This window comes from Diprion similis, chromosome 6 (genome assembly GCF_021155765.1).
Source record: "Diprion similis isolate iyDipSimi1 chromosome 6, iyDipSimi1.1, whole genome shotgun sequence".
Lineage (NCBI taxonomy): Eukaryota > Metazoa > Arthropoda > Insecta > Hymenoptera > Diprionidae > Diprion > Diprion similis.
Window position 1 is genome coordinate 2,862,157 of NC_060110.1, and position 15,443 is coordinate 2,877,599.

The following is a 15,443-nucleotide window of genomic DNA, read 5'->3' on the forward strand; positions in this document are numbered from 1 at the left end:
TTGTGGTGAACTGACCAGAATTCTTGATCACGCAAACTTGATAAAAAAAAAAAAAAAACACCATAGAGTTGTTTTAGAGATACAGCCACCATTACCGTGTATCTTGAGTTTCCAGTCAACTCGTTCGTCAATGCGTCGACGTATCAACATTATCAACTGTCTTAAGGTTCACACACATACCATATAATGCCTAGGACCAGGTCACTGCCAACGTGTTTCTTATATTACATACTTGCCATACGTTATATACTTTGTACATAAGTACAGAAGTCTACAAAAGGGATTGACGTACACTGGCATCGGTGTGAACGAAGGCGTGCACCATTACTCAAAAGTTGGCAGCTCACTTTACTATGGTCAAACGTCTCAAAGAACACTTTGAGTGGCTTGTTCGTTGAACGGGGGCATCCGGACCATTTTTCAACGGCAATTTTGTTCCTGCTAGGTTTCTAAATTTTCATTCTATAACCTTTTTCCTTACCAACAATTGTCAAAGTTGAATATTTTCCAATCCAATTCAATGTGTAGTTTTGTTCACCAACGCACGCCATGGTTCGATCAAATTTGAATTTCAGGGATGAGCAACGCGGTTCAAAGCGTGGCATCATTGGACTTTCGATGGATTGCAGGAGTGAAAGTAGCTCACATCTCGACAGTGTTGTTCCGTGCACACGTGTAAGCGTACGCGCAAACACGTGGCGTTTGGTACCCACGTGATACCCGCATCTTTGATACACTCGTAGGTATGTTTACCTCCAGCGCTATACCTGCACGGCGTCGTCGCCATGGATTCCTTCCGTACACCATAAAAGGAATAAATACCTCAGATGCTACACAAGCCATCTAGAGTAGTTATAGGTCTGTACACTCTTGTGCAGAAATATTGCCCTCAAGCCTGGTCCGAATGTCCTGTAACCAACTTAATACATTCGTAATGCACAATTACCCTTCCAAATTGACAAAAAAAAACGAAAAGACGTTCGAAAATACTTTCTTAATCTGTAACTGGTTTTTCACCCTTCAGAAAAAATTGACAAAAAAAAAACCCCACCGCAGAGGGTATTGTGTAGTGGTTTGTCGGAAACATACTTTGCCACTTAAAAGATCCTTTGTAAGTATTTTTTGAGAATAGATACTATATGCGTATACGTGTACTAAACAAACCACGTGATCAGTTTGGCCAATTTTCTAACAAGGAATTGTTTTTACCTTTACGCAAACGATGTTTCAGTAACTTTGCCAGACCTTTTTCACGTCTGGTTTAAAAAAGGCGAACGATTGTGCTTTTAAAAAATTTGTAACTTTTTTTGTAACGTTTTTGGGAAGTCTTGAATGATTCTCAATGAAATACGTCGCTGCAGTGTAAGTATTTTGTAGGCAGGTTTCTAGATAAACACGTGCGTGTTGTTATTTCCCATTTTTGCGAATAAATAATATGATGGTTAATCATTCTCGCCATTTGAACGTAATGGCAGACAGAACGTAATTGCCACAATGCTTTCCTAGACTCTGATTCACTTTCGCTGCAGATAGAAACTACTACTTGAATTTAATCACCAAATAACTGAAATAACATATGGATGGTCCCAAAAAAAACGTGGGGTGCAGGAAAGAAGGAAATAACATTTTTTTAGGGTGCCGCGTCCATCTTTGAGGGTAATGTTTGTCAGGGTTCCCACGCTCTTGGGCCGGGAATCTGGTCAGGTCAAGGAAAGACTGCAAAATTTACTACCCTGAGTCCCTATTGACCGGTCGCTTCCCAAGCCACTTGAGAAGATTTCAGCAGACCCTTAGAATCGTTATCAGCTATAATCTTAACTCTATCTTATTCTATTTATTTACAACCTCCTTCTTTGAACCAATCTTTACACGTCCCTAACCGTCCTGGACCGGCTGGGTCGTCACAAATCAACTGGATGTAAATCATTGTTACAAAAAACGGCAAAAAAAAAAGAGAAACTTATTTTTTTTTTCAAGAAACAAACAAACAATTTAATTGTTATTCATGATATGTTTATAAACTTTTGAAAATAGTATATTTGCCGAGATCTGCTTGGCAAGTTCGAATTTCGAAACCTGTGGAGCGTGCGTAAAATGCCCCATTTCTGAATAAAGCGGTAAAAGAACTTTGACAAATGCGCACAGCTTGGTTGAAATTCTTTATTCAACACGCAACAAACTTTACACCCACCGGAAATCACTCGCTTTTCACACTTGTAACACAACGTTATATAGGTTTTGTGTTACAAGTTCGGTAAGTGAACGATTTCTGACAAAAAAATTGGGGCGAAGTGAAAAAAACGAAATTTCGATTGTGCATCAGCTACACTCACAAAACCATAGGAGTATTCACTAGTCTGTGCATTCTCACGTGCGTGGAACTTGCTGGTCAAATCTCAAATTATTCACATCGCATATTGTGTGTAGAGTACGAGGAGAGATGAAGGTTTTAATGTGATGAATCTATATCTGCTTTCCATTTTTTGCTATCATGTATCGTCATTCGTTCATATAATTTCTTTTTCTATTGTTCTTTCGAAATCTTTGAATTTTTTCAGAATTTGTTATGTTTTGTTTTTGCATTTACACTACTTTTATCTGATTAAATACTAAGCCCAGGACATTTTTCGCATAGAAAGACTAAAACAACGGAAAATAGCCAGAAGGATTGTTTGCAGATTTTTTTTGGTCGATTTGCCGGGAAATTTTAATCGATGATATAAGAAAAAAGAAAACTGCAAAATAACTAGAATTTACCAGTACATAGACTTTTTGACGATTTTATTGTTTAAACCTCTTAATCTTGTGTTTTTTTTTTATAACCGCTGTTACTATCGTTAGTGTTTGGTTACAATTTCTGAGCATAAATAACGTTTGATTAAAAAAAAAAAAAAAAAAAAAAACACACATTACACGCATAGCATACGTGGTATATATTTTTTATTACTATATTTCGATTCAAGAGTATCGAATGTATTATAATTTCCACATAATAAAAAGAAGGAGAAAAAAGTTTTCTTTTCCAGGCCAGTGTAATTGAAACCTTCAATGTAACACATGAATCGATTAAACTCATAAATAATTGTAGAACATACTTTGACTCGGATCTGATGATTTATCACTTTTCATACATTACGTATCAATTATTCTCAGTTGAAGTCTCGTGACGATATTTCCAGTTTCAACTACGATGACGACAACTATACAACGCCGGCTCGACACGCGCTTGCGCAACCTTGTAAACTAAATTGTTTCAGGTTCTAAGAGTAAAGTTCATTGTCTTAAAATGGGCACGAGTATCTTTGTACGGAACTCAACCCACGGAGATTTCTCATCCAGAGAAATACAGTTTTATGTTAAACGTGAGATTGTACAAATCGTCAAGGTTTTGGACTGTTTGTCAGGAAGTCGTTCAGCTTAAAATAATTCAGCAAAATTCCAATGCGAATCCGCCACCAGTCATCAAATACACAGTCGATTCATATGGTCAACTGTTCAGAAGGCACGATACTAAAATTCAAATTAACACAAAATTTTATTGGTAGTATAATATAGTGTTTACATATATATATATATATATATATATATATATATATATATATATATATTTATTTTTTTACGGCATGGGCATTGAAAAGTCCACTTTTTGTGGCAGTTTTCGTTCCGTAAAGTGACGCTTTATACGGCAGCGAACAAAGTTGTGGAATAAAGTCTTTATTCCGCAGTTTTGATGCGCAGTTCGAAGTGCGCATCCCAAACTGGCGAATAAAGTAGCTTCGTCGAACAGATCGCGACATAACCTCACTCTTCGTTTTGCTTTTCAATGCCCTTACCGTAAAAAATATTGTATGTCGCATGCTCGTAAACCGTTTTTTGGCTCGGATAATTTCAGTATTCGCTTCCGGCTCGCCTTCAGCTCGTCCTCAAATCTTTATCCTTGCCAAAAAAAAAAACAGGCGGTTTACGGGCATGCCACATAAATAGCTATTATATATATTATATGATATATGATATATTCAGTACATATGAAGTGTAACATTTTACAACATCAATTTTCCATCGTGATCTGAAGAACTTCTAACAAAAATTCGACCTGCAACGACCTGCAATTAACGATTAATATTCTGATTCCTCGATCACTTGTTGCAATGAAATCGAAATGCGTAGCGTATAATTTTCATCCAAACATATGAGAAAGAAAGATCTTAAAAATAGATGTAATCAGCAGTATTTTACGATTTCATAAATCCTGTCTCGTTTAGCAAAGTTAACTGATTTATAAAATATTTTTTTCAGGACGGAACGGTGGAAAAGAGCGCTACTCTTAGCATCGTGGTTACTCGCACTCCTTCAGTCAATACAACTCACAAAAGCACGTAAGTATAATATCTAATTTATTTACTTCTATTGACGTCAGTTGAAAGTTTTCTATATCGACTACTGAGCTATTTCAGAAAATTTAAGATATTTTGGCTATAGTTCATTTCACAGATACTGTTGTTAATATATAGGCTTTTCTTGAAATTGTTCGGTGATTTTCATACTTAGTGCCACGCCATTACGATGCTTATCGGTATCTACGTCTCCAAGTGAGCTTCAGTAACATAAAAGAATCATTAATATACATTAAAATAGATACTGAAATTGATTCATGCCGCTATTCTGTTACGCGACAAATAATGTATTCCACTTCTATACTCGGTTAACTGCCATTCTAATAGACACATTTGCTATCATAGATATTTTTTCTTGGAACCAGCTTGAGCTCGTATCGTACCTCGAGTTCGTACGATAGCCAATGACTGATGGGCATCGAATTTAACTTGACCAGGGGGTCGATTATGTAATTCCACTTTTCACTTTTCACATTTCACAACATCCGAGGATTGCGATTGGTTTGCAAAGTTTAGTCAACTAATCAGAATGCTTGGATGATGGGAAATGTGAAAAGTGAAATTACATGATCGACCCCCAGTAATCCGTAAAACAAAAAAAGATAATCTTGACCAAATCTTCAGCTTGTTTTCATAATCTTTCTTAAAGGTTTATAACATCTAATGTTCAGCTCACGTCAGTCACTTTCTCTTCTCTTCAAGATCTCTTTAAAAATACAAAAATATAAAATATTGGTACTATAAACAGAAATTCAAGTATCGACGCTTCACTTCAAGTCTTTTTAAAGTATACAGAGTGTTCATGTTAAGTCTGAACAGACTTCTAGGGTGTGTAGAAGCTGCTTAGGCAAGCATTCCGAGACAGAAAACCGTGGTTAGAAACTAATCCTAAATAAAAAATTACATGCACAAAAATTGGAAGGCCTTAGTTGTCTTAAACAAAAAAGAAAAGAATTCTTGTCACTATTTTTTTTTCTTACGCACAGAAGTTAATACGAATGATCTAATTGCATGTAGCTATTGCATTCATCGCCTTAATTTATTTACATGTAATACGAATCGGTATATTCTGGCTCTCGTGACCTGTTCCTAGTTGAATTGCATACGTGAACTCGACCCAATATTTATCTGGCAGTCTATTTGAACCGTCCAGCCTTCCACACAATGGATTATGTGACACACATCAGCATTTATTCTAGCCCTTCAGGCATTCGTAAGATTCGATCAGAACTTATTCTAGGCTAATATATTCAACGGGTACTCAATCAAATTTCATGTAACAGCAAAGAGGATTCTATAGGCATAATATTGCATGCAAACTCGCGGTTTCAAGTGTTTATTTCCACCGATATACGTATAACTTATAATGATGACCTTAAAAAACCGTCAAAACACTTTGCACCCATAGAATAAACATCGATCCAACCGGTTATTATATCTATAGGTATCAAAATATGAGAATTACCAAAAAGTCTACTGTTGATTACACTGTTTCAGATTAGGGTAAGAATGTATTTTTTTTTAGTGCTGCTCGTTTTTTGTGGCAAAAGAAGAATAAGAGAAGTTAAAAATTTCGTTTTCACTAGTAATCGGCGTTTCAATGTCTAAAGAATACATTTTGTATTGATGTCATCGGCCATGTAGTTTTTAAATTAGTTGTGTAATAGGATAAAAATAAAAAAAAATTTCAAATGAACTTGGTAATGTCTTGTGGACTCATTAAGGTCAGCCACATTAAACACTTGTTATTGATGGAAGAAGGTTCAAACGTTAGTTTTTGTTCAAGAAAAAATGCTCCCGTGTTACTACGAAATTTTACATAAATTGAAATATTTCGTATTATTTTGTATAAAATTGTAAACATGCATAAAGTTTTTCATGAAGAGTTGTTAATTAAACAAAAAAAATTTTTAGGTTCTTGTTGGTTTTTTTTCTTATTGTTAGACTTGGACTAAAAATCATATACTTCGGAGGTTTTTTCGTCCGGCAAAAACAAGCGTTTAGACACTGATCCAGCGAAAGAAAAAAAAAAAAAAAAAAAAAAAAACATTATCCTAATCCGATAAAGTCGATCGTGTATAGATCGATCTTAAAAACATCGATGGTGTTGAGCGCAACCAATTAAAAGCCGGAAATAGTATTCCTAGTTCCTAATAACACCGAGTTGGAGAATGAAAATCATTACTATAAACTTGATACTTTCTATTTTCCTATCCTAGGATCGATGTAATATCAAATTGAACAGGAGCACCTCCGAAGAGATAAAAAATTGAGATGAAGAAAAAAAAACAATCTTAGGGGTTACTATTTTATTTCCAATCTTATCTATTACATTGTAATCAATTTGTGGTACTCGCTATTGGCGCTCCTACATATACGATGGATTACACGCTGTTGTACAATTGATCGCGTTATCAATCAGTTTTCCATCATTATAGATGCGACGATGTAACAATGTGGTAATCGAACGATGGTTCAATGCATCGACTGTCGCCTTCTTACAGCTACCGTCCAATCAATAGTGTATATTGTGTAACAAGAAGGCAAACTCGGTATCAATATGATATAAAATTTTTTTATTATTAGGTAGCTATTTTTTAAATACCAGTCATTTTTACTGGTTCTTGTAGAAATAGCTTCGTTTTAATTTCGGTAGTTCACTTTTACACTCACATAAGACCTCGACGTTAATTTATTGTTGCACTAACGTCAAATTATCGGAACTTTTATACAAAAAATATACATACGAGTCATCACAATCATAAATAATAGCAACGTATGATTAATCACAATTAGAAATTTCACTAGAAATTAGGTGACAAGTAAAAAAGTGGTCTGAACTTGTCTTTCTAATTCCAATGTGCTATAACAAACACAAATATGTTATTACTTATATTAGAAGGAATTGGCTTATAGTCCAACTGTCAAACTGTATTTCACGATTATTTTTACTGATTCTACGAAGAAACTGGAAAAAGTCACATGCGATGAGCCACCTCTTAAATTTGATCTAAAAATCTTGTATTTCAAGAGGATATTTATTTCGGCAAAAAGTAACTCTGCAATCTTATTCCGGGATGGAAAAAGATTATCCTAACTTCAAATGGTCTAAAGTAGAATACAGTGTGCTTTGATTTACACCTTTGTAGATCCGATAAGATCCTACATAAATCTTACATCGTGTACTGCCGCTGCGTGCTGCGGTTGGCGCATTACAAGCATAAAATCAGATAGCATGCATCCATTTTTGATTCCATTTGCGAGCTACCTTGATCTCTGATCGCTTTGAAGTATAATACAACGTAGCATTTCTTCGGTACGATGTCACGACATCGATGTCATTCAGAAGTTATGCGTCCGCCCCTCCCACTTGCGGCGCTTTGACTAGCCCAAGACTTGGATCAGATTAGGTCGTAGTTGCAATATATCCTCGATTGAAGAATAGACAATTTGAATATACATTATAGACAGTATAATGCGGGAAAATTTCTTGCGTATAGGCGTTTATACATATGGCTTATATATATATATATATATTATTTTTTACGGCATGGGCATTGAAAAGTCCACTTTTTGTGGCAGTTTTCGTTCCGTAAAGTGACGCTTTATACGGCAGCGAACAAAGTTGTGGAATAAAGTCTTTATTCCGCAGTTTTGATGCGCAGTTCGAAGTGCGCATCCCAAACTGGCGAATAAAGTAGCTTCGTCGAACAGATCGCGACATAACCTCACTCTTCGTTTTGCTTTTCAATGCCCATACCGTAAAAAATATTGTATGTGGCATGCCCGTGAACCGTCTTTTGGCTCGGATAATTTCAGTACTCGCTTCCGGCTCGCCTTCAGCTCGTCCTCAAATCTTTATCCTTGCCAAAAAAAACAGGCGGTTTACGGGAATGCCACATAAATAGCTATTGGCCAAAGAAATGATATCCTTCCTATTTTATCTGGATAAAAACAAATCCAAATTCTAGCAACGACTTATTTCAAAACTGAGTTTCTGACGAATCCTTTCACAAGGATTTCTATGGTTGCTGTTGAAAAGTCTTCAGACGTGAGCGAAAAAAATTTTTACCTCAACGGAAACTCTCTAGTGAATCACACGTTGGCGAAAAGGAGCAAAAAAGATGAACTATGGCTAGTAGTATTGAGTATATATGGTCCGTAAACTGCGGCTCACTCCTAACTTCGTATGGATCCTAACGTATCCTTAGCGTGACATCAAGAACAGTGTTCTTCACGAATGTCTATATTATCTGTCTATGCGATATACGTGACTAAATATCGTTAATGTATCCGCAAAGTGGCGCCAGTCATCTCGTGGATGAAATCTGGTTGGGCCGACGACGGGTTCCTGGTAGCAACCGTAACCACCTACGCACTGGAACAGAAGAGCCAGTTAATTATAGTCAAGTATCGGTAAATAGTTGAGAGATCTTCACGGCAAATAATAACCCCAATAAATGCCTTTGGAATAGGGTTGTGTAATTAAACGATAAATCGTTATAGATATGAATTAGTTGCTGAAAAACAATTTGCAATTGTTGAAAATTAAATGAATAACGATCTGTTCGTTGAATTAGTCCCTTCAATCGACTATTTTCCTGATTAATCTTCGACTGGCAAATGAATAAGAAGATAATTGCGAGGTGATTGTTGAACGAACAGAGCATTTCTATGATTGAGTAAAATTTGACTATACGAATGAAATTATGACAAATAATTTAAATTGAAAAATAATACATTGAAAGAAAAAATGACGGACACTTAATTGAATGAATCAATTAATTGATTAATCAGAAACACGCTTGACCGAAAATACTGATCAATCGATCCATCGGCTCTTTTAATTAATTATTTTCTCGAGAGATAGATTAATTAATTAATTGTTGAAACAACTGTTCAAGGTCTATGATTAAACGATTCTCTATGATCACACAGCTTTAACATGTCCATAACATGTAGTCCTGTGTGTGTGTTATATAACCTATTCCACGTCAAACGAGTATATACCATAAACATACTTTATTGCTATGGTATTCACCCGATGACGTTTTCTAAGGACGACGTTTACACAGTTGTTTCTGTCCATGAAGGTGATAACGCCGGAAGAATGAAATATTTGTACAGGGTGTGTATCTTAACTCCGCACAAACTTCTAGGGTGTGTAGAAGCTGCTTAGGCAAGCATTTCGAGATAGGAAACTCATCCTAACGGCTCCGGAGGGCTTTAAAGGATTTGGTACTGTGCGTTTGTTCGTAGTGTAACTAAGCAGATGTGATCACTTCCGACCCAACGTATTCGACGACCGTAAACAGCGTTAAAACATTAAGAAACCGAATTCTTGTGTGAAATTAACAAAACTGTAAATTTTCCGATAAAAAAGACAAACAATTTCCAGTGCTTGTAAACAGAATTTGAAAAATGTGATGGAAAATCAGAAGCCCAGGTGTACATCTTCGCAATAATGGAGTAAAGAGTCCGTTTGAAAACGAGAAATTCTGTTTTCACATACAGGAAAATGTTTTGTTATTTATTTTTATTTTTTTTTTTTTTTTACTTTTTTCAATACAAAGTTTATCGTTTTGTTGATTTTACACACACCCTGTATAAGGAAACAAGAAAGCTTCCAACGATGACTAAACACTATGTAACGACAGGTTGAGTTGCTATTTAATGTGTAATTGCTTTTCATACTCTCAATGGATAATTTGAAAATTGATGAAGAGCATTTATTTTGATCAAGAAATTAATCTGGATGTTTACTTCAATTCACAATCATTTTACATCAATTATTTTTGGTGATTGGCTATATTCAAGACCACATTATCGCTCCACGGAAGAATTTCTACTTAGAAGCGATCATCGAACTCGTTCGGTTTCACGACAGGCAAAACATACGAAGGATTCAATATCGTAATCGTAACTCTAATCTCGATACCTACTGATTTCTCAGATAATGAACTATATTTAATGTCTTTTCGAAAATTCGTGAAAAACTTACCAAATTCCTGTATCAATTGAATAATTTTACAAGTAAGTTCGTAATTTCGTTTTGGTTTACGATCAACGATCATTGTTCGCACGAAGCAGTACTTTACAGTCAGAGAAAAATTATAAACGGACCGAAACGAAAACTATATTTTACTCTGAATATAATTATTAGTTCTATAACAGCGTGCAATCATATTTCAATTTGTCTTAACGAGTTAAAATACAATTCCATTATGAGACAAAGTAAATATTGATAAGTCAAAATTTATTTCATACTCAATTGACACTAAACTTATTTTATGGCAAATTACTCAACGCTGATGTAGTACGCGATGGAATCTATGCATTTTGAGAACCTAAGTTACCGAAAATCAATACAATTTATAACTTTTTTTTATCACTAAAGAGCATTATAAGCTCTCAATGGCATCAGCTGGTATACGTAACAGTATATGTAACTGGTGCTCTGTGTTTTATTAACGGCGTAACAGAAATTCAGGAATTTTCGAGCTGACAAAAATTGTCGATCCTTCACCTACGTAAGAATTTGTAAATTTCTCCAGTAGAAAGAATTGAAAAGTTACGTTTGTTACAGAAACTATTTCCAATAATGTCCGTGTGTACTAAGGTGTGCCAAAGAATAAAATTCAAATTCATATTTTTTTTTCTGGCACACTCTGGTGTGTACTCTCATGGAAAATCACAAGACTCGTTTACACCAATTGAAGAATTAAACTTACTTACAATTAAAATTATTTCTTAGGGAAAGAAAAGAATTCAGATCGTGCTGATGTATTAATAGCAAAGTGTTGAGGAATTCATAACTCTCCAAGTCGGTTATTATTCAAACTACCACAAACCGACGAACTAATAGAATTAGCTGACTAATCGTAACGGACCGCAGTTCTAGCGACAAGCCACATTCGCTAGAAATTACGCCATATATTCAAGGAGCGTATAAAAATACGCATTATACCTATATCCATAAAACCGGTGGAAGTATTAAACCTCGACTTAATCGCCCACGCTTGTTTAGCCCCGTAACAAAAGGTCGGAAGTCTTCATCCTCCGTTGGACCGTCTGGCCTCATATTTTTTACAATCTTATCGCGACTACCTACATAGGTATAAAAGATCTTAGTATTCGCTGTATCGAATTTCGGCCATGGCTGTGTGAGCCAAGAGCCAGTATCTCCTGGCGCCAAGCTTTCATTTCATTTCGTTTGGCTGCCGACGCCACGCGAAGAGCTAATATCGGAGAACCCGGAACACCAACTTAAGGATGAACGGGAACCACACTCTGAATCAAAAGTTAGAAAAAAAAAAGAAAACACGAATATCTGTTGGTTATCGTATTTATACAAAGTTATTTGTACTCAGTATTCTGGAGATAACTATTCGCAATACTTTTTTGTTGATCTCTGGTGATTTCTAGGCTGTATAAAATAATCTGAAAAACATTAGAATCGAATCAAAAACATCAAGATTGATTATTTTAAGCTTCCTGATTATACAACCATTTTTCACATTCTCGATATTTTATGGCTTCTGTTGTTCGTAGTAGAAACGTTACTACAAAAAAATACTGAAATCAAAATCCTTACTGCCAAGAGACAAGAGAGCGGAGAAATATGTGATAATATTTTTGCCGGGTAGATCGAAGGCTTGTCTTCGCGATGAAAAATTTATCTTTATTTTCATTTTTTTATGAACTTGGCGAGATCGATGGCCGCCGATTTTGATTTGAGAGTTATCGGAAAAATAACATTTCCTTAGATTTTTCTAACGGTTTTACTTTTTACAAAACTTTTGATTCAGACTGTAGGTCCCATTCATTGCGAAAGGCGAGTATATAGTCTTGAAATTTGTCAAAAGGCCTGAGTCCTCTTGGCATTAATATAATAACGACAACGTACCTCCAGGCCTAGTTTTTTCTTCCTTTAAATCTTTTAACTAGACGTAGTGCAGAGAAGCGGAGAATGAACGCAGAACGAACAAATCCTACTGCGGATACCCGACCTAATGCTCAATTTAACGAATGTAATACACGCGTAACTCTTTCAGCGTATTTAACAAGGCAAATGAGTTAGCGCGATATCACTGTTGTTTCACCAGAGAAAGGATTTATTGACTTTCGTCATTGTGGCGAAAGAAATCTTTTTTTTAATCATAAAAAATCAAAGTTGGCAAATCCTGATTCTTAAAAATGGATTCTCACTTATTCTATGCTGATTTGTTTAATTTGTCAACATTATAACATTAATTACACAGACATGTTTCTTCGTTACTATTAAATAAAATGACAATGACATGTTAATTACCTCACTGTTCACTCGTAGAGCGTGCTACTGAATAAATAGTTCACGATTCGATGAAACAATTAATTTTGAAAATATATCAAACATCTTTTTTAATTACAGAATATAACGTGATCGAAGAGGAGCCTGGTCTTGAGGTGCCTCCGGCTCCTTGTGCAGGCTACAAACCGGGCGAAGATGATCTTCAAACCTTTGATTTCATCAGGAAGTATAAATTAGACTTGCTGGACTCTCAACGCCCCGGAGTAACCAGGGTCAGGGGAAGTAATCGCATGCAAACGGCGTATAGATTAGACAGAGATGCAGATTTGACCCTACCAACAAGGTAATCAACAAAGTTAAATAACTTCTACATCGCATTCTTTCGCAACAATCGACCGGAGCTAGACCAATTTCAATTCAACAAAATCCGATTTTCCCTATATATTTTTCTTGTGTCCAATTAGTGTCACAAACTACTCAATATAGTTAATATTTTCGTTTTTTAATCCATGATATACTTCGAATGTAGGTATTTTAATTTACAATCATGGATATCTAAAAGTTTCATAGAATTTAATTTTTTACGTATATGTTTTTATAAACTTTTTTCCCTTAAATATGCAAGGATGCAGGAATTTTTTTTTATCCACGATTGAAAAATTCTAAAAACCATTCGGTGGTTAACAACTTATTGTTAGTTTTTTTATTCGATTTTTCACAATGGATTGTGTTTGCAGCAGTCACCTGCTACAACCTTTTATACAATTGTTCGAATTTCCGACAAACCCTACGAGTGGTTAAGAAATCGCGAGATCATTAACCCCGAGTTCGTTTGACGACTTCTTCGAAGTAGAAGTATTGTGAGGGAGCCATAATTTTACGAGTGTATTTCATTACCTATAAGGCGCCATCGAAGTTTTGCGTTCGAGAACGAAGCATAACGAACGTCCACACGATTTAATAATGTCACGTCGGTGTTTTAGCAGATTTTACGATGTACCTATTTATATTACAGGCAGCAAAATCCAATTTCATTGATTCTAATCATGGTTTGAGGAGGGTGCTACCGTGGGTTTAACCTTTTGAAAATGATGAATACCTTCTATTTCGAGATGCGGTCAGTTTCGAGCGGCACATTATTAAGGATTAGACACGTCACGAGCTTTTGTGAAACTCGTCGCGCAGCGCCGCTTGATAGGCAACTAAAGTTACATCCTGAGTCTGTACTACCATTTCTGAAAATATATCCATATCCTGACTAACGAAACCACGGCAACTGCCAAAGTTCACAAACGATTCTCGGTATGTTAGATCTACATCCCAAATTGGTTATGTATGTAACAACGCATAACTGCAGAAGCATGAAAAACACAACAATTTCAATGTTCTGTGTTATTGTTGTGCTATTTGAGTGCAAGTATAATTGATACTCTGCCAGATTTCTTGCATGTTTAAACAGGCTGGCCAACTCAGTCTAATTAGGATCCAATGCGAATTGTCAATACACGTAGCATTTTGAGGTTATGTGGACTCAAATGCAGATCCGTCATATTTTGGCTATCTTGAGTCTTCGACGCAAAATAACCTCAAAATGCCGTTACATTTTGATCGATATCGTCTGCGGCAAATCAGTTAGTCAACCTGACAAGCAGACGAAAAACTCGACACAAATTCGTTGAACCTACCAATGGAATCACGTGACTTGGTGTGTGCGCATTTAGGTGTTTAGTTTCTTGAGACTTTCACGGCATAAATCACCCCACAAACTTCAAGTGTGTGGATCATTAGAAAATAGAAAAATTGTATGAAGTGACAAATTTGGAGGAGGTTAAGGTATGAATGATTTGGTTTTAAGCCATGTATAATCATTATAACTATTACCATTCTGGGCCACAAATATCCTCTCCATAAATCGTGGAGGCGTTAGAGCGAAGCGACACAAAATACTCAGAGAACAACATGTGAGACCTGCTGCAATAAATGTGGTGCATTCTGAAAATAATTTGTATTTATCTGCAGGAGCGAAAGCTTGAGTCATCGGCTTATTTTTTCCACTTTTTTTTCTATTTCAGTGATATTTTTCCCTCCGGATTACCAGAGGAGTTCAGTTTAATATGTACCTTCAAAACGCGAAAGTGGCCAAACCGACCATGGCACGTAGTGAGGATACTCGATGTCGAAACACGGCCACAATTCCTGATCACTTTGAACCTGAGGAAACGGACTTTGGAATTCTCGATCGTGAATTACGACGGAAAACTGAAAACAGTAGTCTTCAATAACGTTTCCGTGAGTACTTAATTTTTATCTAGAAGTGCTGCATTTTTTCACGGTCAGTCAGTTAAGACCCAAGACAAGAATTAGGTTCAGGCCAAGCTCCGCTGGAATTAAACACCTCGGAAAATGCAGAATATAAAGATTGTTTAAAATCAGAAGCCGAAGACCACTCGCTTGTATCCATATCTCGAGCTTTTATGCATAATTGGCGGTTAGTTATTCGACTTTCGATCTCTATATCAACGAAGATTTGCTGCTGGTTTTACGTAATCATGGGTAGAATATACATTGGAGTGAAACGTCAAGTAAAGAAGGCAGAGCAGATTATTAGGCCATTTCACTCCTGGAGTGAGGATCAAAACTTATACACTAAACCGTGTATTATGCCTATCGTTAGTGACGATTCCGTCTGTTTCGCAATGAATTACGTCATGGGAGCGGCACGTGGGGATGTGAAGCATTAGCCATATACCTACACACTA

General features: G+C 36.0%; 1 protein-coding gene across 4 annotated transcripts in view; it reads left to right on the top strand.

The window, feature by feature from the left end:
• The window catches only part of LOC124407674 (collagen alpha-2(IX) chain-like), a 68,483-nt gene that overhangs the window by 32,277 nt on the left and 20,763 nt on the right, over positions 1 to 15,443 (top strand). For all 4 annotated transcript variants that reach the window (XM_046884066.1, XM_046884068.1, XM_046884070.1 and 1 more), the window contains exons 3-5: positions 4,297 to 4,376; positions 12,805 to 13,027; positions 14,757 to 14,973. In XM_046884066.1, coding sequence (XP_046740022.1) covers positions 4,297 to 4,376; positions 12,805 to 13,027; positions 14,757 to 14,973 — 520 coding nt within the window. The remainder of the gene's footprint in view (positions 1 to 4,296; positions 4,377 to 12,804; positions 13,028 to 14,756; positions 14,974 to 15,443) is intronic.